General features: G+C 59.3%; 1 protein-coding gene across 2 annotated transcripts in view; it reads left to right on the forward strand.

Annotated features, from left to right (window-relative positions):
• COL5A1 (collagen type V alpha 1 chain) overlaps nucleotides 1-22,102 on the forward strand; it is a 124,219-nt gene that overhangs the window by 47,601 nt on the left and 54,516 nt on the right. For both annotated transcript variants that reach the window (XM_081150536.1, XM_081150535.1), the window contains exons 6-22: nucleotides 266-403; nucleotides 915-1,154; nucleotides 2,109-2,273; nucleotides 2,410-2,466; nucleotides 6,247-6,288; nucleotides 6,489-6,551; nucleotides 10,038-10,112; nucleotides 10,929-11,021; nucleotides 12,229-12,285; nucleotides 13,103-13,156; nucleotides 13,470-13,523; nucleotides 15,829-15,882; nucleotides 16,327-16,380; nucleotides 17,650-17,703; nucleotides 19,201-19,245; nucleotides 20,868-20,921; nucleotides 21,577-21,621. In XM_081150536.1, the coding sequence (XP_081006662.1) occupies nucleotides 266-403; nucleotides 915-1,154; nucleotides 2,109-2,273; nucleotides 2,410-2,466; nucleotides 6,247-6,288; nucleotides 6,489-6,551; nucleotides 10,038-10,112; nucleotides 10,929-11,021; nucleotides 12,229-12,285; nucleotides 13,103-13,156; nucleotides 13,470-13,523; nucleotides 15,829-15,882; nucleotides 16,327-16,380; nucleotides 17,650-17,703; nucleotides 19,201-19,245; nucleotides 20,868-20,921; nucleotides 21,577-21,621 (1,344 nt within the window). The remainder of the gene's footprint in view (nucleotides 1-265; nucleotides 404-914; nucleotides 1,155-2,108; nucleotides 2,274-2,409; nucleotides 2,467-6,246; nucleotides 6,289-6,488; nucleotides 6,552-10,037; nucleotides 10,113-10,928; nucleotides 11,022-12,228; nucleotides 12,286-13,102; nucleotides 13,157-13,469; nucleotides 13,524-15,828; nucleotides 15,883-16,326; nucleotides 16,381-17,649; nucleotides 17,704-19,200; nucleotides 19,246-20,867; nucleotides 20,922-21,576; nucleotides 21,622-22,102) is intronic.

Below are 22,102 nucleotides of genomic sequence, written 5' to 3' on the forward strand. Positions count from 1 at the left end.
CAGGTTCTAAACGGTCAGAATGACTGGGCCTCTTAGGACTCAACTTTCTTTGAAGGGGACCTGGGCGCCCTCCCCACCCCGTTTCCTCCCTGGACTTCTCATGGGGCTGGCTCAGCTTCCCAGGTTGCTGGAGGAGTTCGTGGCTGGAGGTGGGCTCGGCTTTCTAGTGTCCAGGCCTCCCGCTGAGATGTCCAGCGTGTGGAGAAGGGAGCAGGCTGGCCTCCGGATGGGGCCCTCCTTCCTCACATGCCCGATCTGCTTCCAGTACCCAGAAGGAGAGGGGGAAGGCGAGACTTATTACTACGAGTACCCCTACTACGAGGACACGGACGACCCAAGCAAGGAGCCTGCCTCCACCAAGAAGCCTGTGGAAGCTGCTAAAGAGACCACGGAGATTGCCGAGGTCTGGACAGCTGCTGCCAGAGTCTGGGGGGCGGGGGCAGAGGGGGGACGGGAGGAAGCTATGGAGAGTGTGAATGTGGGGGTCACCTAGGAGGCTGTGGTTGGAGGCTGGCAGGGAAACCAATGACTGTATGTGATTCGTCCTTACGGGACACGTTTGGAGAGGGCTGTCCATGGTGACGTGTGACATCAGGGACATAGAGGTGAAAGGGCAGTCCCCACCCCAAAGGGTGCTGGGAGACTGGCTTATACTGTTCTATCTGGAATGTCCTCTTACTTTGAAAAAGTTTCTGAGATACACTTCACCCTTTTCAAGGGCATGAGTCGGGTTGCCGTCCATCCACAGCACCCTCCTAGACTGGGCTGCCTCCTCCTGGGGACCGAGGTGGCCCTTGCGCCCAGAGTCCAGGGGGATCTTGGCTGAGGCCCATGCTTTGTGGCAGAGGAAACCCAAGACCTGGGCCCATTACACCGGCCTTTCCCCAACCCTGCCTCTCTCTTCCACCTTTCAGGAGCTGCCCCTGCCCCCCACGGTGGCCCCTGAGGTGCCTGACACCAGCCAGGGGGCTGGGAAAGAGGAGGACCCTGGCATAGGGGACTATGACTACGTGCCCAGCGAGGACTACTACACGCCGCCCCCTTACGAGGATCTCAGCTATGTCGAGGGCATCGAGGACCCTGACCAGCCCCCTGACCACGGCACAGGGGCTGAGGTTCCCACCAGCACGGTCGGCACCTCCAACGCCTCTAACGTAATTGCTTTTCTTCCCAGTGGCTGGGTCAGGGAGAAAGGCCAGGCAAAGGTCGAGACCCCCGGGTTCTCCTCCTTCCTCTGCCTCTCTCTTGGGTGTCCTGGGGGGGCCCTGCTCCCCGGGGATGCTGAGCATGTTTGGAATCACCAGCCCACTGAGTGGCTCTCAGTGTTGTCATTTGCTTATCTGCAAAGTGAGTAGAGTGAGCCCTGTCCCCAGGTGTCCGGGTTGAGGTGGAGATAGATGAGGGCGTGTGCTTACAGACCGTGTCCCTGTCTGTGGCCTGGGATGGGTCAGGCTGGACAGGTGCACGAGCCAGGGATCTGTACAAGGCGAGAGGCGGGTACTTCTGGGCAGGACACGGGCTTTCCTGTCAGGCCAACCGGGCCTGAAACCTCCCCCAGTGACCATGGAAAGTGACATCCCCTCTCGGGATCTCATGTTCGCATGTACAACATGGCACCAATGTGCCCGCCTCTTGGAGTTGTTGCCAAGCTTTTAGATTAGGGAGGAATCCAGCACAACCCATGGTACATGGGAAAGCTTAAAAATGGCCAATTTCTTGATGGTCAAAGAGTGGACACACTGGGTCTGATGGGTCCCAACCCCTTTGTTGGCAGGTGTAGGATTAGGCACATGTTATCTCAAGACCCTAAAGCCCGTAGTGGAGCCCTGAGGCCACCGAATTCCCCAGGCACAGCCCTAGTTAGCCCCAGGGTCTTGGAAGGGGGTGTTGGATGACAGTTTCCCTGCAGGGAGAGTGAGAAGATGTGTCGAGAGACCACCAGTGACCCCAGGACCTCTCCCAACAAGTTAGACTCCAGGCTCCCGGGAGGCCACTGTCCCTGAGTCCCGTGGGCCAGGGCCCTGGACCTGAGCAGGGTGGGACATCTCTGCGCAGTTACCTGGCATCCCCCGTCCTCTGCATGACCCTGCTGCCCCTCTTGCTCTCAGCCGGCATCTCCCGGGGAAGGGAAGGATGACCTGGAGGGCGAGTTCACCGAGGAAACCATCAAGAGCCTGGAGGAGAACTACTACGACCCCTACTACGACCCCACGGTCTCCCCGTCCGAGATCGGGCCGGGCATGCCAGCGAACCAGGACACCATCTTCGAAGGGGTGAGGAGCTCCTTCCTGGGGGGCCCTCGGGGTGGCCGGCCGGAGCAGCCCTGCCTTGTGAGCAGAATCACGGAGTCCCTGTCCCCTCCCCCTTCCCTTTCTTCTCACTCCCTCCGTCTGTGTTTTTCACCCCCAGATCGACGGGCCACGGGGCGAGAAAGGTCAAAAGGGAGAGCCCGCCATCATCGAACCAGTAAGGGCGGTTTCTTAGCCTCTCGGAAACGGGCGGGGGCGGAGGGTGGGCCACGGCTCGGGGGGCCTGGCCGGACCCAGGGGCCTCCTGCGCCCCTCCACTGGGAGGAGCCCCGTGACCTCAGGGCCTCCACACACGGCTATTGCTGGGACTCGGGCGGCAATGTTCCCGACGCTGGCAGAGGGCCCAGGTGGCTGCGCAGGTGTCGAGCGTGGGGACTGCCCGGCACACCCCGCGCCCGTGCGCCTGTGCGTTCGGCTGTGTGACAGTCGGTCCAAAGACAGTGGGAAGTCCTGAGAGGGAGGCAGAGCCACCCGGAGGGTCGCAGAGGACCGGGGGCCTGGGCTGGGCTGGCTGCAGATCTGGGGGGCCGCGGCGGGGGGAGGGGAGGTCCACCACGGGCTCTGGCCCACCACAGGCTCCGCTCGCATGGCCTGTGGCGCACCCGGTGCAGTCAGGTTGCGGAAACTGCTTGTGAAACCACCAGGGGAGTTTCATAAATGGGCAGTGCACTGAAATCCCAGCTGCATAAAACCCAGCTGTGCCAGGCAACGGGATCATGGGTAGGTCTGACTCATGGGGTGGTGGGTGTTGGTGGGGTTCTGCTCAGCACTGGGGTGTCCTCTGACCTCAGGGGGCTGTGCCTGGGTGCCGGACCAGGGTGCACCCTGTGGCATGAGGGCTGCCCCATCAGGGCTCTAACCTCCCCCACCCCCACCATCCCCATCCCCGTGGCTAGGTGCCTCGTGGCCAGCTGGGCAGGCGGGTTCCCTGCGCTGTGGGGGTGGGCCTGGCAGGGTGGGCCGGGGAGAGTGGGAGGGCTGGTGGCCGAGGTCCACCCCACCACGTCCTCCAAGTACCGAGGGGAGGAGGCCCATGTCCTGCAGTGAGGCCTGTCACGAGGCTGGGGCTGGGCTGTGACTTCTGCTGCCAGGACCCGGTTCCTGATGGCTGAGCTCAGAGTAGACATTGGGGCTCCCAGGGCCCGTCTGACCATGGCCTCCCAGGATGGAGAATCTGGGGGCCTCCATCCTGCTGGAGACTGTGAAGGTTCTTTCAGAACCATGACTCACAGCACGTGGCTTACTTTATGTCCCCAGAGAGACCTGGAGCCCCGTGGCCAGGACAGACAAGACGTGTCCCATCTTGAGCTGAAACTCCCAGCAGACAGAGGTTCAGCAGAGCCCTCCCACTTGGGCCATTCCCAGGCTGAGGAGGCATCTGGGGATGCGAAGGCCGTCCTATGTCGCTCTGCACTCCCCTCCAGGCCTTTCTGGGCATGGTGACCGCTGCTCCCACTGGGCATTGGGGTGCTGCACACACATCTTTTTCTCGAGCTGGAACGTCTCCTTTCTGGGGCTTTCTGTGGGTCCAAGGAAGAAAAGGCTTGTCTGAGGGTAGAGAATGGGGGTCAGAGGAAGAATGCAGAGGGGCCCCAGGGGGGCCGCCAAGGCCAGGTGGCCCTTGCTCAGCGACACAGAAAGTCCTGACACCAACTGTAGGCTACCCACGGGGGAAGGAGCAATGCAGCCCAGCCTGGGGGCCACCTAGAAGAATGGGGTGCTGGGAACCCCCTACTGTGGTTCCTCTGTGGTCTGAGCTGTGCTTATCTTACTGGGGTGCAAGGCCTGACAGTGAGTTTCCCCAGATGGTCTTGGGCCCCAGGTGGATTTGGGGTGCCTTATGTGGTATCCCCAATGCTTTAGTGAAAGGAGCATCTTGCCAGGGAAGAAAGTGGGAGCCCAGGTAGGTGCCCAGACTGTGGAGTCCAGGTTTGGTGGCCTGGCTCTGGGGGGCTAGGCTGGCACCTCTGTATGGATAAGCTTCCTGTTTGCTCATGTCCCCAGACTGGGCAGACCCTGTAAGGAGAGCCCTTTGTCCCAGTCTGGGCAGGGGTGGGGTGTCAGCTCCCTGCCCACTGGTGAGGGCGGGCCAGAGGGGAGGGCTGAGAAGACAGGGCTGTCCAACCCGGAAAGCGTGTCTGCAGAAAGCCCATTTCGTCCTCACTGGGGACACGAGCCATCTGGATACGGTTAGGGAAGGCTTCCCTCCCCTTCTGGCCCAAGTTCTCTCCCGCCCAGCACCCCCCGCCCATTCAGAGCATCCACAGGGCTTGGGGCCCGAGTCCCTGGAGGGATCATGTAAACAGTTGGAGTTTCTCAACCTGGAGCATCGCCAGATGTCCTCAAAGTCTTAGCTGCCATAAACAGATGGCCGAGTCCTGGGAGAGGCTGACGTGGTCTTGCCACCAACCTTGCAGGCGTCCTGACCCCGTGGAGGTGGGGGTAGCTGTTTCCTCTCCCCCCACCTGCCCCAGCGACCTCCCTCTGGGGAGACGTGACTCACTGTTGATGGAGCTCTTGGAACCCGCTCCTTCTCTCCGTTGTCTCAGGGACCCAGCCGGCTACTTCCCACTCAGATCGGCACCTTCTGTAATTTGTCAGCAGCATCAGAGGCTCCTTCAAAGGGCAGGAATGTGCTCAGCCGGGAGCACTCGGCCCGGAGCATGCCGGGTAGTCAGCACCGGGCTCCTGGCCGCTCTGGGACTTCAGGCACCAGGAAGCCCCCGACCAGTGGTTTATATCCCCTAGCGAGTGTCCCTCAGAGGCACACGGGGCACCGCCTCTGCCTTCCACTGTGGTTAAAAACACTGGTTTTTTGTATGTGCCATTTAGCACATGGATGGCCTCCACTAAGGGTCCTGAGTGTGTCACACTGAGACTTTTCTTAGGGTTACTCTCCATCCTGGTGGGGTGTGGACGGGGCCAGCATGCTATAGCAAGGCCCCCCTCTCTGTTGTCATTGAGCACTGGTCAGTGGTGGCCCTGGGAGTGCTTTCCTGTGATGGCTTTGCCTGGGAGGGGTCAGGCACCCTCTGCTGGGCTCATTCATCCCTTGGTTTCCAGCTTCCCTCCCGTGAGATCCCTTCCCTGTGGCACCCCAGTGCCCTGAGAACAGCAGCTGGCATGTTTGGGAAGACAGCTGCGGTCCCCAGGCCCTGCAACGGCCAGTGTTTTCTCTCTTAATCCCAGCTCAGTTTCTGAGCCTTTGCAGCTGCCTTCGTCTGAGAAGGAAATAGGAACGCTGGGTTTACAGAGCTTTTGCACGAGCTCTCTGTGTACACCTCGAGTACAAATATTTCTCCGAGTGCACATCTGTGTAAACACAGTGTCCATCCTCACAGCGACTGGGGCATCCTGGTGGGGAGGGGGTGGGGGTTGGAGGGGCTCTGCAGCCCCCTGGCCGGGAGCCCCCACTGGGCTGGAACCTGGGCTGATCCCTGCACCCCTACTAGGCATAACCTCTTCCTCCCAGGAAGTAATTCCAGGTTTCACAAGGGGACTGGCCACTTTCGAAGACATCCAGGGCACAGTGACATTGTGCAGCCCTATAGAGAAGCAACTGTTTTTCCTGTGGTCGGGGCCAGGGGCCAGTGGGGCTGCCCTAGGGCCAGCATGTGCAGCCCTTGCATGCTGTCTCAGCAGCCACCGTGTCCACCGTGGTCCCAGGAACCCCAGATACCACCCCTGCTGTGTCCTCAGCCTGCAGATCCCTGAGGGGCAAGAGCTTTTCCCTCCCTGCAAACTTGTCCTGGGCTTGTCGTTGCTCCTGGAAATGCTCAGGGGATGGTCATCGTGGCCCCCACCATAGCCCCCATTACAGAGGCTGCAGACCCCTGACAGGACAATGGGCACTGACCCGGAGACCCACCACCAGGGTCAACAGGGGGCCCCGGAGGGCTGGGGTCCCGGGTCTCAGACATGTCTCCGTCTCTTCTAGGGCATGCTCTTGGAGGGGCCACCAGGCCCTGAAGGCCCCGCAGTGAGTGCCACCTTTTATTTTCCATGACATATGGGAGGTGCTCAGGGGTGGGTGATCAGGGACACCCTTTAAAACTCCTGGATGGAAGGAAGGGGTGCTTGCTGCATTTTGCAGACATCCCAGGGCCCAGCCAGGCGGGAGCAAGGTCTAGCTTGTGGCTGCATCTTTGAACTCTGTTCTGATTTTATTTTTAATTCTAGGGTCTCCCAGGACCTCCAGGAACGATGGGTCCCACAGGCCAAGTGGGTGACCCTGGAGAAAGGGTAAGGGCTGACTCGGCTCCCTGGGATCCCACGCTCTGCAGGCTCGTCACTCTGTCCGTGTGTCTCCTGTTCTGTGACTGGTGTTGTCCTCACATGAGCAGAGGACAGCCGCACAGTGACTTCCTTCTCCATATTGCCCTTGGCCCCATCACATCTCACACTACCCCCTTCGTGCATCCAGTCTCTTCAGGGATTTAGGGAGGTCGACTACGGCCTTGCCCTGAGCTGGGGACAGGAGACACCGTAAGAGTAAGACCCAGCTGGGGCTCTCGTCCCATGAAGACTGCCAGTGGTGGTCAGCTCACAGCAAGGGCCCTGCAGCCTTGCATCCGTGTGACAGTGAAAACAGCAGCTGCTGTGGCCAGAGAGCTCAGTGCTGTGTGCATAACCCAGAATCTATGTGGACCCTTTCTCATCCGAGAACTCCACTGGCCTCGATTCCTCCCCCCACCCCCTTCCTTGTTGGAAATCAAGGGAGAGCTTGCTCTGGAACAGATGGGCAGATCCCAGGGTCACCCTGGTCAGAGGGATGCACCTTGGGATCACCCTGGCCAGAGGACACACCTCAGGGTCCCTGCAGGAGAAGTGAGGGCGTCGCAATTTCATTCTGACACCTAGTGGGGCCCTGGGGTACTGCAGCCTCGTGGGTACCTGTCTAGCTTCGCTTTTTTCTTTCTTTCGTTTTGTTTTTCCTGCCGGGCTAATGAATATCGAGCTTGTGCACTCGGGTAAAGAGCTAATAGCTGGCTAAGCTAGGAGCCTGTGTGTCCTGATGGGCCTTCACCCCCAGGGCCTGGCACGCGGCCCAGAGCAGAGCATGCACCTGCCGGGCTGGGGTGGACGGTGGCTGGGCCTGGTGTGTGGGAAGGAGCCCGGGGTCTGCCTCCGAGGCTGCCTGGCGGGGAGGCCCGCGGGTGTTGGCTGTCAGGGGCTCGGGCTTTGGAGCGGTGCTCAGGGCGATGTGGCCAGGCGCCTGCAGATGAAGCAGCTGAGCGCTGGATTAGCAGTGGACAGGGAGGAGGTTGTCCTTGTTCCCTGTGGCTGGGTGACCTCAAAGTCTAGCTCCTGTGAGGCCTTGAGCAGGATTCCCTGCCACTTTGTCTCTATGTCCAGTGGCTCTGGGGGCCCAGGATAGGCGGGTCTTTCTTTGTGACCTGGCCTCAGCTGGCCTGTAGGACGCTCCCACCCCCACCCCCCATATGCTTGGCTCGCCAGCATTCTGCTCCCCACTGCTCTCCCCCATCTCATGGCTTCTGCAGTGGGGGCTGCAGTCTCTACCCAGCTCACTCCAAAGGTCTGTGAGAGACGGGGCGACGGCTGAGTCCTCCCACAAAGCTGTCATCAGGTGGACCCATGGGTGACCGAGTCCACATGTCAAGGGGAGGGGCCCACGTGGCATAGCAGACATTATTGTCTCTCTTAGATATATGATAGGATGCTACGCGTATAGGATGTGCCCGGATGTTGACTAAACTCTCTCAACCTCAGTGTTGCTCCAAGTGTCCGTCCACCCATCCATCTGTCCACCCAGCACAGATATTCACTGGGTTTCCACAGTGCCAGGCACTGGCCTAGCACTGAGGAGGAAAATGCTCATGACCGGAGGGACCTCCAGCCCCCTTGGTTCTTGCCTTTTGACTGTACCTGGCTCAGACCAGTGCATGGCCCTGCTGGTCCCTCAGGCACTGCGGCCCAACCTGGCTGTTCCGTTTGTGTGGATCGCTCTCTGTGTGCTCCAGAGAGCTCGGGGCATCTTGGCAGAGCTGCACACACCTATACACACATACATGCATACACACACGTGCACACACACATCCCCGGAAGACACGGACCCCCAGTTCTAAACTGGGGAGCTTGATTTGGAATCGACCCAGAGGCAGAAGCTCAGCCGTGAGTGGCTGTCAGTGTTGATTTCCAGGAGGAAACCTGCGCAGCAGAATGTGGTTCGGGTTTTTTGTTTTTTTTCAAACAAGTTTTTTATCTTCTGAGGAATTTTCCCCAAGATGGCAGGCAAGGGCCATTTGGGCCCATTAGCAATAAAAACAAGTACAGTCCTTTGACCCAGCAGCCGCCTCCATGGACCTGCTTAGGAAAGATGCCCGAATATTCAGCGCAGCAGGATGTGTGGGACTGAGCCCTGGAACGACCCAAACGTGCATCCGCAGAGGGTGGATTAGATACGAGAGGGCCCGTGGGAAACTTGACCGCCACGAAAGGGCGAGGCCAAGCTCGGGAGTGGGCCCAGGCGGCAAAGAGAAAGAGCCACCTGCAGAACAATATGTAGGCGCCGGTGTCCCAAAGGGGAACACTGCCTCCCAGGCCACGTTCGTGCCGCGTCTGGCGCTTCCAGCTTCCCCTTCGCAGGGACACAGCTTGATCTCTGATTACCGCCGGGGAATGGAGCGGGACTTGCCCTTTGTATAAGTCTGTGTTACGCAGCATTTCGCAAGGACAGGGGTTGCTTCTGCAGTCATCAGCTCTCGGAGGGAAGACAAGCCCGTGTCAGCTCGGCCCAGACATGCAGCGCCGGGAGAGCCACCCGGTTCTTGGTCCTCTCGGCTGGGACTTGGGAGCGGATCCCGTTTCCTGGCTGGGGACATCGCAGTCCGACGGGGTGAGCGCACGCTGTCCTCGGTGCAGAGGACTGGGGCCCACACCCTGGAGTTCTGCCGGGTGTGGCAATGGGACCTCCTTCGTCAGCGCATGGAGTCAAGCTTCCATCCAGATGCAGAACGAACTTCATCAGCCTCAAGCTTGTTGGGTGTCGGCCTGTATGAGAGAAAAAGCTGAGTGATAAATGTTTTCTGAAAAGAAACTGTCTTATAGGAAAGTTTTATATTCATACAGTCCTGAGCTAGCCGGAATTACCCGGAGAATCTGTCAAGGGATGTCTGTCTGGGACCTGCTTTGGAGGCCAGCTCAGCCCAGCGTGTGGCAGTCAGAGCGCCGGCTGTGTCCTCCGCTCGCTGTGTCTGTCCGAGCAGGCGCTCCCCGTGTGTCTGAGGAGGACACTGAGCAGCCACACGCAGGCAGCGGGCCCGGACGGGGGCCCCTCGTGACAGTGCCGAGGCATCGGGCCTCTGAGCAGCCAGGGCAGGCTCCTCAGGGCTGCCTGCCCGTTTGGTAGGGACACCTGGAAGGGGTGTCCTGGAGGGGCGGATGCTCTGATGCTCCATCCCTGCCCCCTCCTGGAGTGGCACCCCTGGCCCTGGATTGCAGCCCCCACCTTCCTTCTCTCTGGATCTGCCCAGACCTCCCTCCTCGCTCATCCCTCTCTCCCAGGAGCCTTTCCTTATCCTGATCCCATAGCGATGACCCCTTCTCTGGGCTTGGGTTCTGGAACATTCCAGGCCATGGGGTCTTGCACTGCTCCGTGCCTGTCCCATGTATTTCTGGCTGGGCCGTGGCTCCCAACCCCCTCCTCCCGCCCCAGCCTAGCTCTGTCCAGGCCCTCTGACCAGGCCCTCTCGGCTCCTCTGTCCACAGGGTCCCCCTGGCCGCCCAGGTCTTCCTGGGGCTGATGGGCTGCCCGGCCCCCCTGGAACCATGCTCATGCTGCCCGTGAGTATCCCTACTTGTGGGAGTGGGCGGCCGATGGAGAGTGGGGCCCTGGGCTCTGTTTCCAAGGGGGACAGTCTCCTGGTCAGACTCTCTGGGCCAACTGTGTCATAGAGGTAGGCTCCTCTGGGGGTGTCCCACCTTTGCAGAGGAGTGGACCCCAGGGGTCGAGGTCTACACCTCCCTGCCGGCGCCCAGGGCTGGCCCGCCTAAGAAGGAGCGGTGTTAGGTCCCTGAAGGAAAGCTGTGCCATCTGCCTGTTGTCAAACACCTACTGTTATCACTCAGACCCCCTTGTGGGCCTGCTAGCCAGCTGGCCCCTCCTTGAGCCTAATTGTCCGTGACCTTGTGCATGAAGGTCATGGGGCTATTTCCTTCCTGGGGAGCCTGGGATAAAGAGTATGTGGTTGGTCTGGACATCAGTCTTCTGACTGTCTCTGTCTGTCTGATGCCTGGGTCTGGGCACAGCTCAGGGTCACCTGGCTTGGAGCCAGGACCACCCTTGCTAGGCCTCCTCAGTGCAGGTGTTCTCATGGGCCCTTGGCTTTTCCTCGCAGTAACTGGAGGCCATGGGGTCTCTGCCAGGAAGGGCTTCCTGGACATGGGGAGGGTCTCTAGGAGAGCCCAGGGCTGATATTGGCAGGTGTGCCTGGGGCAGCATTGTGCTGGCATAGTAGGGCAGCTTGCAACCCACCCAGACCAGACCCTCCAAGGCTCCACTGTCACTCAAGAGGCTGATGGACACCACCTCAGCCCTGGGGGTCTAGCATGGGCACCCACATCGGAGCACCCTTGGTGAACCCCGTTTTACACCCACAGTTCCGGTTTGGAGGGGGTGGCGATGCTGGCTCCAAAGGTCCCATGGTCTCAGCCCAGGAGTCCCAAGCTCAAGCCATTCTGCAGCAGGCCCGGGTGAGTGGTGTCGGGGTCCTGGGGGGTGAAGGTACAGGGGGCGAGGCAGAGCCCAGCCATTCTGCCCCAGGCCCGGGCGAGTGGTACCTGCGATGGGCTGGGCCAAGCTACACACATCTGGGAGAACCCCCATGGGCCCCCAAGCCCTTAGTTCAGCCTGGGGGTCCCACAGAGCCTTTGTCTCTGCTCTGCACATTAGCTGGTAGTGAACGGAGTTTGTAATTGCTGAGACCCAGTGTCGCTTGCTTGTGATGAATGAGACGCCACCTGTGGGCTGGGCTGGGTAACTTCAGCCGAGCGCCTGCAAGGGGTGTCACAGGAAGCCACTAAATCAGCCCTTGCTTGGCAGTATCTGTGTGGCTCCTAACCAGTGGAATGGCACTAATGATTGGGACGTGGGGTAATTGCAGGACAGCTAGAGTACTGAGTTGTCGCCATGGGATAAATTGCCGGCACGATGCCATACAGTGTGTGACAGAGCCCACTACCAGGATTCATTGCCTGGGCCTGCCTGCTGGCCTTTTAGTCTGTGTGTATTTTAATAGAAGCTAGGTGGGTGATGGGCTTATGAGATTTTTGTAACAGAAATTCTTCCAAAATGAAATGGCATCTTGTAGGCACACTCAGGGAGCGGGACAGGTGCTTTAGGAACTCGGGTTGACTGCTGTGGCAGGTGCAGCCACCCTGTGGATGGGCTGGTGGGACAGTCTCGCAGGTGGGCAAGGGCGTCCCCCGCAGGTGTCTGGTGGATTCAGCTCCTAGGGCAGCCGCTCCTGGAACTGATTTAGTTAACCCTCAGAAGGGCTCCCAGCCACTGGGGGGCGCTAGATGCACCTCTCGGAATAAAATGTCTCTCAGCTCAAACATGCGTGTAAAACGCACTCCCCACCCCAGTCCGGCCAGGGAGGCTGCATTGCAAGCTCACTCTGAGGGGCGAAGGGCTGGGGAGCCAGAAAGCTTAGCACGAGGCTCTGAGCACCCCAAGTGGATGGAGTGCCCCTCCCCAAAGGGGGAAGTGGCACCCACCTGGGTTCTCCCCCCACCTTCTCTGTTCCCATCGTGGTTGGTGCTGGGAGCCCCACAAGAGCAGAGGTGGGGGCCTGGACTGCATCCCACCTCCTCCCAGCGACCGCTGTCCCTGGCCGCGCCTCACCTGTCAGGACCAGTGCACCAGCCATCTCTCAGCCTGTCCTACTTTCTCTTGCAGTTGGCGTTGAGGGGGCCGGCGGGCCCGATGGGTCTGACGGGGAGACCCGGCCCCATGGTAAGTCACCAGCAGGGGGAGTTGGGAGTTGGAGAGGAGAGGACACGTCTTAAATTGTCATCAACACTAATTCTATCACTGGCTCCTGCGGTGGGGAGTGGGCCCTGGCAGGTGGGGCCTGTGTTGGGCTGGGGGCTGGGACCCCTCCACAATCACAATGGCTGCAGCTTTGCCTCGTGAACCAGGGGCTCTGAGCCTCTTCCTTTCGGGGCATCACTGCGGGGGCCGACCATGCTCCCAGCCCCCCCTGCCCGGCCCTGCAGTACAGCTGAGTGCACTGTGTGCCGGGCACAGGCCCTGCAGGTGGGATCCCCAGGGACTGCCAGTGGCCCTTGCAGTTTGCAAGGAGACGGAGGATTTAAACATTCAGTGTCCCCACCACCGTTCCCGAGGAGGGGGGACGTGGCTGCTGGTCCCAGGCCTGTAGTCAGTGCCCTCTTCACTGGTGCGGCTCAGGGCTGTCCTCCTCTAGCCTCTTGCCTTGCAATGGACCCAGAGGATGTCCACACATTGTCCCGAGCCATGGACTGTGACACCACGGTCAAGTTCATCTTGGAGAGGGAGATGAACATCACCATGAGCTTTGTGGCACTTATGGCCTCCACTGTCCAGAATTTCGCTTGAAATTAGGAAGAGATCCAAAAAATGAACCCTTTTCCCCGCCCCTCGGGTTCTGTCCGAGGCGGGCAGGGACCGAGTCTGCTGGCCCTCAGAGGGAGCCTGCCCATGGGCAACCCCCAGTCGTTTCTGCACCCCCACCCCGGCCACCTGCAGCCTTTACCTGCTGAGCATTCTGTGACCAGACGTGTCTCCCTAGGGCCCTCCCGGGAGCGGAGGTTTGAAGGGCGAGCCTGGCGACATGGGTCCTCAGGTACGTAGGCACCTCGCCTTTGCTCTCCCATGCGTGGGAGGTCATGACTCTGGGAGGGGGTGCCCCAAATGCTGCATGTCTTCGAGGAAGTCTGGGAATTGTCGCTTAGCGCAAAGCTGGCGCAGAACAGAAATAGCAGGTATCTGCAGTGGGAGCCAGCTGGCGCTTTTCTGTGTCCTGTCCCGAGGGTGCCCTTGAGCTGGCAGCTGGGAAGACGAGCCAAGGCCGGGTTGATGGGCATGAGACGGGACTTTGCTTTTGTCTCTGAGACACATGGACAGGCACTGATGCTTTGCCCTCTGATTTCGGACAGGGCCCTCGAGGTGTTCAGGGCCCACCGGGCCCCACTGGAAAGCCTGGAAGAAGGGTGAGTGTTTTCTGACCCAGTGACCGCCTGGGCACCAACGGGGCGGGAGTCTACAGCAGGTTTGCCCCCAGTGCCCACCATGCAGATTGCGGCGGGTTGCTGCCTCCTGTCCAAAGCACGTCTGTCTCCCAGGCCGGGTCCCCTTCCTCAGGGTGGTGAGCTGAGCCTGCTGGCACTGTCTCCCTGGACTCACCTGCCCCTGCCTCCCCCGCCTCTGTCCTGAGCACGTTAATTTAGTTTAACAAACATGTTTAATTAAAGCAATTCCCCAGGCCCTTTGGGAGCGAGCGTCGAGAACACAGTTCAGTGATCAGTGGGCTGTGTTTCATCCTGGTTTCTGCAGAAATGGCCCAGCTTTGGGGGGAGCTGCCGCATCACAGCTCACCTGTCGTCCTAGCCGCTGGACTCTGGTTGGGATGTGACTAAATGGACGGAACTAGGTTGTTTCCATAGACCACGGCTACTGAGAGAGGGTCTGCATGTGTAAATTAGAATAAGTTCATGAGCTTCATCCAGACAAGCAAAGGGAATCCCAGTTAACCCACGACATGCTCTAACACTGCATCTTTCCAACCAGCAGATGTTTACAGTGCATGAAAAAAATGTGTCTCATGTCGTGTTTGTTTAGTATGAACCTCTTCAAGGAGTGCTGTGATGTGAGCCACCAGTCCCTGTTCTGGTCCCAGGGTGCACAGGAAGAGAGGGATTCCTGGGTTGTTAGGGGCTCTCCCGTCCCGGGAGCTCATTGTGGTTAGTGAGTGGGGGTGACCAAGGAGGTCACGGTCAAGCACGGCGTCCTCACGCTGCCCCATGGGGCCGCAGGTCCTCCAAGCACCAGGCCAGGGCTGGACTAGACGATTCTGAAAGTGCCACGAAGGCCGGAATTTGGTGATTCTTGGTAGGTAATTACGTGGTTTGTTTTGGATCCAATTCTACAAAGTGTTTTGGTTCATTAAATTTTTCTGTGTATCTCTAAGCACTTATTACCAGGTTTCACTAGAAATAGCTTCTCGGCCCAAGGAAAAACTGAAAAGAGAACAGATATGAGGGATGGTTCACAATGAGATGAGCTGCAGAGTTAGATGGCACCAGGGCCGTGGATACGCCTGCATTTGAACGAGTGCCCTTTGTCCCAAAGATCCACTGAAGAAGAAAAGACAGTGGGCGAGGGGCTGGGGTCGGTGGCCCGCGCGTCTCCCTGGTTTCTTTGGGGCAGCCTGCAGGGAGCCCGTCATTGTGAGTGGCGGGGGCATCTGGGCTTTCTGCCGACACTGGCATCATGGGAACTCTTCTGACCAGTTTCCCTTGGTTTCTGAAAGCAGGATTCTGAGGAGAGGCTCCCCATTGTGCCCCCTTTCCTGGCGTCACATCTGCACTTCACCCGGAGCTGTGTGGCTCAGGCCCGTTTTCTGAGATGACTTTTCGTTCCTGGCAGCTCCTGGGGACCTTTAACTGGGGGGAGCACAGAGCACCTCCTGTGGCCCTGGTGCCACCCTTACTGTCTTTGCTGTGCTCTGAGACCAAATGTGGCCGCTCTCTAGACCTCCTCTCTGTCTGTCACAAGTCACCGGGCGATGGCCTCATTTGCTCAGGGGCACACGGGTCGTGGAGAAGAGAGACGCCCTTTACACTCTGCTGGCTGCCATTCCTCATTAGCCAGTGGACATCTGGCTGAGTCTCTGTCCCCGTCTGGGTGGCCTTGAGTTTGGCGGGTCTCCCCCGAGGTGCTTGTGGGAAGTTCCTAGTGGACACTGGTAGGTCTGGGCCCTGCCTGGCAGCCCCATGGCCAGTCAGGTGGGGCCTGTGGACTTGTCCTTGGCTGTGTCCAAGCTGGAAATCATGCGCTGTGGGAGTGGCCATGGATGGAGTCTCTTGCTTACAGCCTAGAACCTGCCTTTGGGTAGCCGTGTGGCCTCAGTGACACAAGCCACCCCTCTGGGCCTCACTGTCCTCCTTAGCCAGTTGGACTAACCCCGGGTGCTTGCTTTCTCTCACCCTGTAACGATTACCCAGACATTAATTTGAATTCCAAATGGCGGGAAGGAAGCGTGCTGTGGGTTGATGACAAGGCCACCCTCTGAGTCATGAGCCAGCTGACATGGCTCCTTAGTCTTCCAGCGAGGTCTCGCCTGCCACTTCATCCCGTCATCTCCAAACACAGAGGGGCACGTGGCATTACCCCTGCTGGCAGTTCAGGGTGGCGAGGCCCAGAAAAACCAGAGCTCCCCGTGAGGCGTTCAGCGGCCCGGCCTCTGGGTTCTGGCCACATGACTCTGTGCTGACCCGTTGCCCTCCTGTGTTCCAGGGGCGGGCTGGCAGTGACGGAGCAAGAGGGATGCCTGGGCAGACTGGCCCCAAGGTAGGCTGCCACTCACCACCCCTTGGTGTCCTTGATGGTGACCATCGTGTTGATGACGTGGCTGACACGCTGGTTATAATGACAGATAGGATTATGGTGACAAGTAGCAATGCTTACACGCATCTGGGGTGGGACCTTGGGGGTGAGGGAGGTTCTGTTTGGGTCATTCTGGCATGTCGGCATGGAGCCAGGGATTGCGAGTGAATTTCACCAGCGCATGTGACAGTCGCAGTTAGTTTGGGTGGCAAATCTGCTCCTTTCGAGTGGGTCGTGAGCATGAGGGGGTGATTCTGGGACAAGAGGGGAGAAGAGGTGGGGATATGGACCCGAGGCAGTGGAATGTGGGGTGATGTGGGGTCCTGGGGCCCAAGGTGCATAGATGCTTCCTGAACCATGGCCCAGCGCAGGGTGTGGACGCTGAGCAGCCCCCTGTCCTCCTCGCAGGGTGACCGCGGCTTCGACGGCCTGGCTGGACTGCCCGGAGAGAAGGGCCACAGGGTGAGTGCCACCTGAGCGAGAGCGCCTGGCCTGAGGTCCTGATGGCCTTCGTGCGGCAGAAGGTTTCTCGGGAGGCCCTTCCCCACGGCCTCAGGTCGCTTGGGTGCAGCTGGGTCCCCTCGATTCCAAAGTGGCCACTCACGGAACCCCCTGGGGGTGGAGGTGGGAGCGAGCGCAGCGGGACGGCTGGATGGAAAGTCGGCCCCGAGGGAGCCGATCCTTCTCTGCAGCTGTGATGGAGCAGCCAGCGGGGCCCAGTCGCCGAGGACGTGAGGGGGCAAGGGGCAGCTCTTCTGGAAATCCGCTTTCTGTTGAATGGAGCCTTCTGCAGCTTTGGGAAGACATGGCTGCCGTTGGGGGAGGTGGGGCTTGGCCCAGTGGCTGTGCCGCTGCAGAGGGCGGGGGCACGGCACCTGGCGCTCCGGCCTGGCGCTGCTTCCATTTGAGTGGGCGTCTCGTGCCGGCTCTGTGCAGCTCGTTGGGAGTTTTCTCTCCTCAGACATAGATTATGCCTCTTTTATATTTCAGCACATTCTGGCCAGGCAGGCACATGTGTGCACGGACATGCATGGGTAACACACGTGTGTGCGCACATGCACATGCATGCACAAATGTGCACACACTCACACACTGTGCACACGTGCGCACGCTTTTCACTGAGGTTTATCTGTCACGTTCGGTAACACACTGAAAAATGGTTGTTGCGACTCAGCCAAAGCTGCTGCGCCACGTCCTCCAGCAGCCACGTGGAAGCCACGGGAGGCAGCTGCTGAGGCAGGGCCAGTCCATCTGACTGACCGCCGAGCATGTATTGAGCACCAGCTGCGTGCGAGGCCCGACACCCCGGGGGTGTGAGGTGGATGGGCGCCAGCCCTCACGGCGCCCACAGTCTGGGGCGTGGCCCTCCTTGGGGGGCAGTGCGGGGCTGGGGAGAGGTTGGTGGGGTGCAGCTCAGACCCCACCTCAGTGTCTCAGGGGCCTGTATACTTGTGTCCCCACGGGGCGCGCGGTCTAGCACAGCTACCCCCAGGACACCCGTTCCCCAGGTGACAGTCTTTCCAGCCAGGTGAGCACAGATAAGCCAGTACACGTGATCCCCCAGTGGATCTCCTGGGACTCCAGGAGAGGCTGCCGTGAGTGTGGGATTTTCAGTCTCAGAATTAGTGAAAGAACATGTTGGGGACCCACGACAGACATGCAGGACCTGGGACAGGTGTGTGTGTGGGACCTTCTCCTGGTGGCTAACCCTGGCTCTGGTTGGCTTCCTAGGGTGACCCTGGTCCCTCTGGCCCGCCCGGACCGCCAGGAGACGATGGAGAAAGGGTACGTATCCGACGTGTCTCGGCCACACCTGCCTGCCCAGCTCCTTGGAATTCGGCAGGAAAACTGTGTGTGGAACACTGGCGGCAGTGACATTGGCGGGTGGAGAGTGGGCGAGGCAGACGGGACTGTGAGGGGACTGTCCGCCCAGAACTCTGGGATAAAAGCAGATCACAGATGTTTAAACAGTATCCTTCCTGCTGATCTGTGGCATCCAGCTGTGGCTTGCACCATCACAGGTCTCAGAGAGTGTGTCCCACTCCAGGGACAGGTGTCCCAGGTGATGCTGGGAGGAGAGTCAGCGGAGGTGACAAGGGTGGGGAGAGTCTAGAAGGGACTGTGTAGCCGTGAGGTGGGAAGGACAAAGGGACTGGGAGCCTGGGCCAGAGGTGGGCTGCTCAGACGGGCGCTGCCCCCGTGCCCCCGTGTGCCAGGTGCGTCTTCCTGGGGCTGCAGGTCATGTATTGTCCTTAGACTGAAGCACAAGGGTCCTGGGGCAGAGAAGGGCACAGCAGTAGACTTTAATCCCCACCCTCCACACACCCCACTCAGGCAATTCTGTCGGGTTGTTGAGGCATTTGGAGGAAAAGGTCTGGAATCCCAGGTAGACGGGAAAGAGCAGGCTGGGGATTGGAAGGCCAGGCCTGGCAGTGTCCCTGTCCTCACCAGCTCTCAGGTTGGCATTGTCAAGGCACCACCTGTCTGGGCCTCCACACAGTCCACTGTGGACGAGGGAGGAGAGAGGGCTCCTCTGGATGTCTGCGTCGCCTGATCAGAGGGCGTGTGCGTGTGTGCGTGTGCCTGGACTGGGTGTGTTTTGTGTGCATGCACGTGTGTGGGCATGACTTGTGTGTTTGTGTGTGAGCACGCGTGCGTGGTGAAGGGAGGAGGGGGTGCAGTGTTAGGTGGAGAGGCCGAGTATTGACAAGCAGCTCCCGATCCTGAACCAGTCCAGCCAGGGCAGCACCTTCTTTTAGAGCCAGAAGGAAGGTTGCGTCTTGGTTTGCTGTCCAGTGTGTTTAGGACCCCAGCAGAGACAGCGGGCTCGCTCAGGGTTGGGCCAGGGGACCTGGTGACTCCTCAGATTCCTCCCCACCCAGTTCTGTCATTCACGTTCTGACCTATCATCTGTCTGCCTGTCTGTCCGCCTATCTGTGTGTCTGTCATCTACCTCTGTCCAGTCTCTATCGATCACTCTATCATTCATTTCTATCGTTAATCCTTTGGTCACGAGGTTTCCTGCCCATGTCCCCTCACTGGAGCTGTGGGCTGTGAGCTCCTGAGCAGTGCCCCGGAGCCCAGACCTCACCCTTCCACCTGCAGCTTCCCGGGAGTGAGGACATCCGGGCTTTCCCGGCGCTGTGGGGACTTGAACTCTGGCTGACCATGCTGCAGCAGCCCCAGGCCACAGGCCTTCTGCACGGCCGAGGGAGACGTCGTCCCCCTGGTGTCCAGGCTTAGAGCCCGTCCCTAAAATCCTGCCTCTTTTCTCCCCTGCAGGGTGACGATGGAGAAGTTGGGCCCAGAGGGCTGCCCGGGGAGCCTGTAAGTCCGCTGACCGGGTGGGATTGAGTCTCCTCGCCACAGGGATCGACTGCGTGAGGGGCTCCCTCTGGGTTGAATCAGGGAGCAACTCAGAGCAGCGACAGCGGGGGGCTCAGCCGTGACACAGAAACAGATCTGGGGGCTTCCCTGGGAAGGAAAAGAGGAAGGAGCACATGGGAGGTTGGTGGGGCAACTCTAAGGAGCCAATCCGAGCCTTCTGGGGAAGTCCAGGTCCCTGAGGGTCGTGGCGGGAGTCCAGGCTACAGTCATGGTGGGTCTCCATCGTGGTAGATGTCCTAGGTCCACCATGGAGGGAGTCCAGGGTCATCATGGTGGGTCTCCAGGGTCCATATGGTGAGTGTCTAGGGGCAGTGGCAGGACCTGAACTAACCAGAGTTTGCCACCCTTCCTAATGGCTGCACTTTCTAAAAAGGAACCCTCTGTAGGATGCGCCTGCCTGGGCGTCAGGAAGCTCTGTTCCCAAAGCAGATTTCTCTTTGGGGCCAAAGCCAATTTCCTGAGCAACAAAAGGACATTAATTGCTTTTCACTCACTGTTACTTTTCGAACGTCTCATTTCTTTTATCGACATCAGTGAGGCCGTGTGCATCTGGTGATGCTAATTGAGGAGAAATATTGCGAATGCTGCGCGGAGGAAAGCCTGGGGTCGGCATTTGCTCATTCACTGGGACTAAATTATACCCTGGGCGTCTGATTAGCCACGAAGGAGAACTCATCAGCACCGCTCTCTCTTTAACACACGTCTAAGCCATACCTTCTAGGTCATTAACTCCTAAAAAACATTTCTATGACTAGGTATTAAAATAACGAAGGCAACATTTAGGCGGCGATGAACGTGGGCAGGATTTCTCATCTACTGCATCTGAAAAGGTTCTGTCAAAATTGAGGGCACTTGAAATCACTGCCTCGGTGAAGGCTCCATAATTCCCTGGTGGGTGGGCGGGCATGAGTGACTCAGGTGTGGGTTCCTTCCTGCTGTGTCACCACTCAAATCTTCAGAACCGTCCTAGGGACTGTTCCCACACACATGCCCCTCACTGCCAGGTGAGGGAGGGACTGAGCTCTGGGCCACAGTGGCCACCCCAGAAAAGATCTGAGCTCAGGCTTCATTGCATTGAGTTGCGATGTTTCTGCCGGAGACCTAGTTTCTCCTACCTCTGTCCTGCTTGAACCCGTGGGCTCTGCTGTCAGAAATGCGCAGAAGGATTGTAGAGGGATTGCAGAGAGAGCTGGAAACAAGAATTGAACCACAGCGCCCTGGGCAGGTGTAGCTCTGGCATACGTGGAGAGCTTTGGGGCTCACCTGCCCTGGGGAGTGTGGAAGGGCACCCATCCATTTGAAAGACTTCCCTTTCTGTAAGCGTGCCCCATGATCTCCCATCTGAGTCCTCCATCAATTCCAGGGACCCCAGGTGGAGGGGTGAGATCAGGTGGGGAGATGGAGCAGGGGCAGTTGGGGCTGTTGGCTGTGCTCCCTGGGCAGCGTGGAGACCTGCAGTAGGGCTCGTGGGGCCCAGGATTTGCAGGGCTGGAGGGGGCAGGGCAAGGGCAGGGAGGAAACCAGACTCCTGGCCGAGTCTGAATCTTCCTTTTTTCTTTCAGGGCCCACGCGGTCTACTGGGGCCTAAGGGTCCCCCGGGCCCTCCCGGACCTCCTGTAAGTCCTGTCACCTGTTTGCATGTCTGTTCCCATCACTGCTCTAGAGACCCCGCCACCCACCTTGTGTCCCACTCAGGCATTCAGGCAGCTAGCTTACCACGCTGACCGCCGGGCATGCTTGCCCAGTGCCAGTGCCAGGGCTCTGATGCTTGTGGGCAAAAGGAACTTGGCAGCAGGTGTGTGGATTTGCAGGTGGAGGCACAGAGCCAGCTGGCTTGACAACTCTCCCCTTCATGCACACAGCCTGTGCTGTTATAAACAATGACCTGGACACCACATTGCCTCCCTGCTTGAAAGCACTTCCAGCAGCTTCTGGAAAGTTCTGGAAGGAGGTAGAAGCCCATGGTCCCCAGGGTCTCTGTCCTGATAGGCAGCTTCCCCAGGGCTGGGCCTGGCCCGTCCACCTGTCTCAGCCCCCCTGCCCTGCTTCCTGAGAACTCTGGGCCTCCCTCCTGACAGTGTGGGGCCTGGCAGCTCCGTTACCCTTGGACGATCAAGGCTTTAGGATTTATCTGGGGTCAAGCCCTTCCCCTTCCCCAAAGTCATGCCACCCTCTGACACATTATGGGCAGGGGGCCAAGCCGTGTTGAGCAGATTTTCCTTCTGGGCATTGATTCTTCAGCATTCAGTCTCCGTTTTTAATCTAATCCAGGGTGTGACAGGGATGGACGGCCAACCGGGCCCGAAAGGAAATGTGGTAAGTCTCTGGGGTCCCCAAGACCCACACATGGTGATCCCCCGCCAGGGTGCTCCTAGCCAGGCCTAGGTGATCTGTCATCCTCAAAATCAGATGGGATGTGAGGAGGCCCAGCCCCCCAGCCCCAGGCGGAGCAGGCCCTGTGGGAGAGCTCACCCCGAGACTGGGCCACATCAGCCCAGTGCAGTGGAGGGGATGTCCTTCCTCACTGGACCAGGAGCTGTGATGAGCCTGTACAAGGCCTGCCTTAGGCCTCACACCTATTCTCAGGGCACTGGCGGATTGTAGCGTGGTGGGATGGTTTGGGAATTTTCTGCCAAATGGAATATCTCCTCGCCAGTTCCTTTCACCTTCTTTCCTGGCAGCTGTCTGGGGTGCATTTGTAGAAACAAATGAGTGCTCAGGGCCAAGGTCTAGAGCCTTGCAGGTGCTAGTCTGGTTCCATGCTCTGCTGCTGGGTCGCCCGCCTTTTCCCATTGGG

Source organism: Miniopterus schreibersii (genome assembly GCF_964146895.1).
Source record: "Miniopterus schreibersii genome assembly, chromosome: 11".
NCBI lineage: Eukaryota > Metazoa > Chordata > Mammalia > Chiroptera > Miniopteridae > Miniopterus > Miniopterus schreibersii.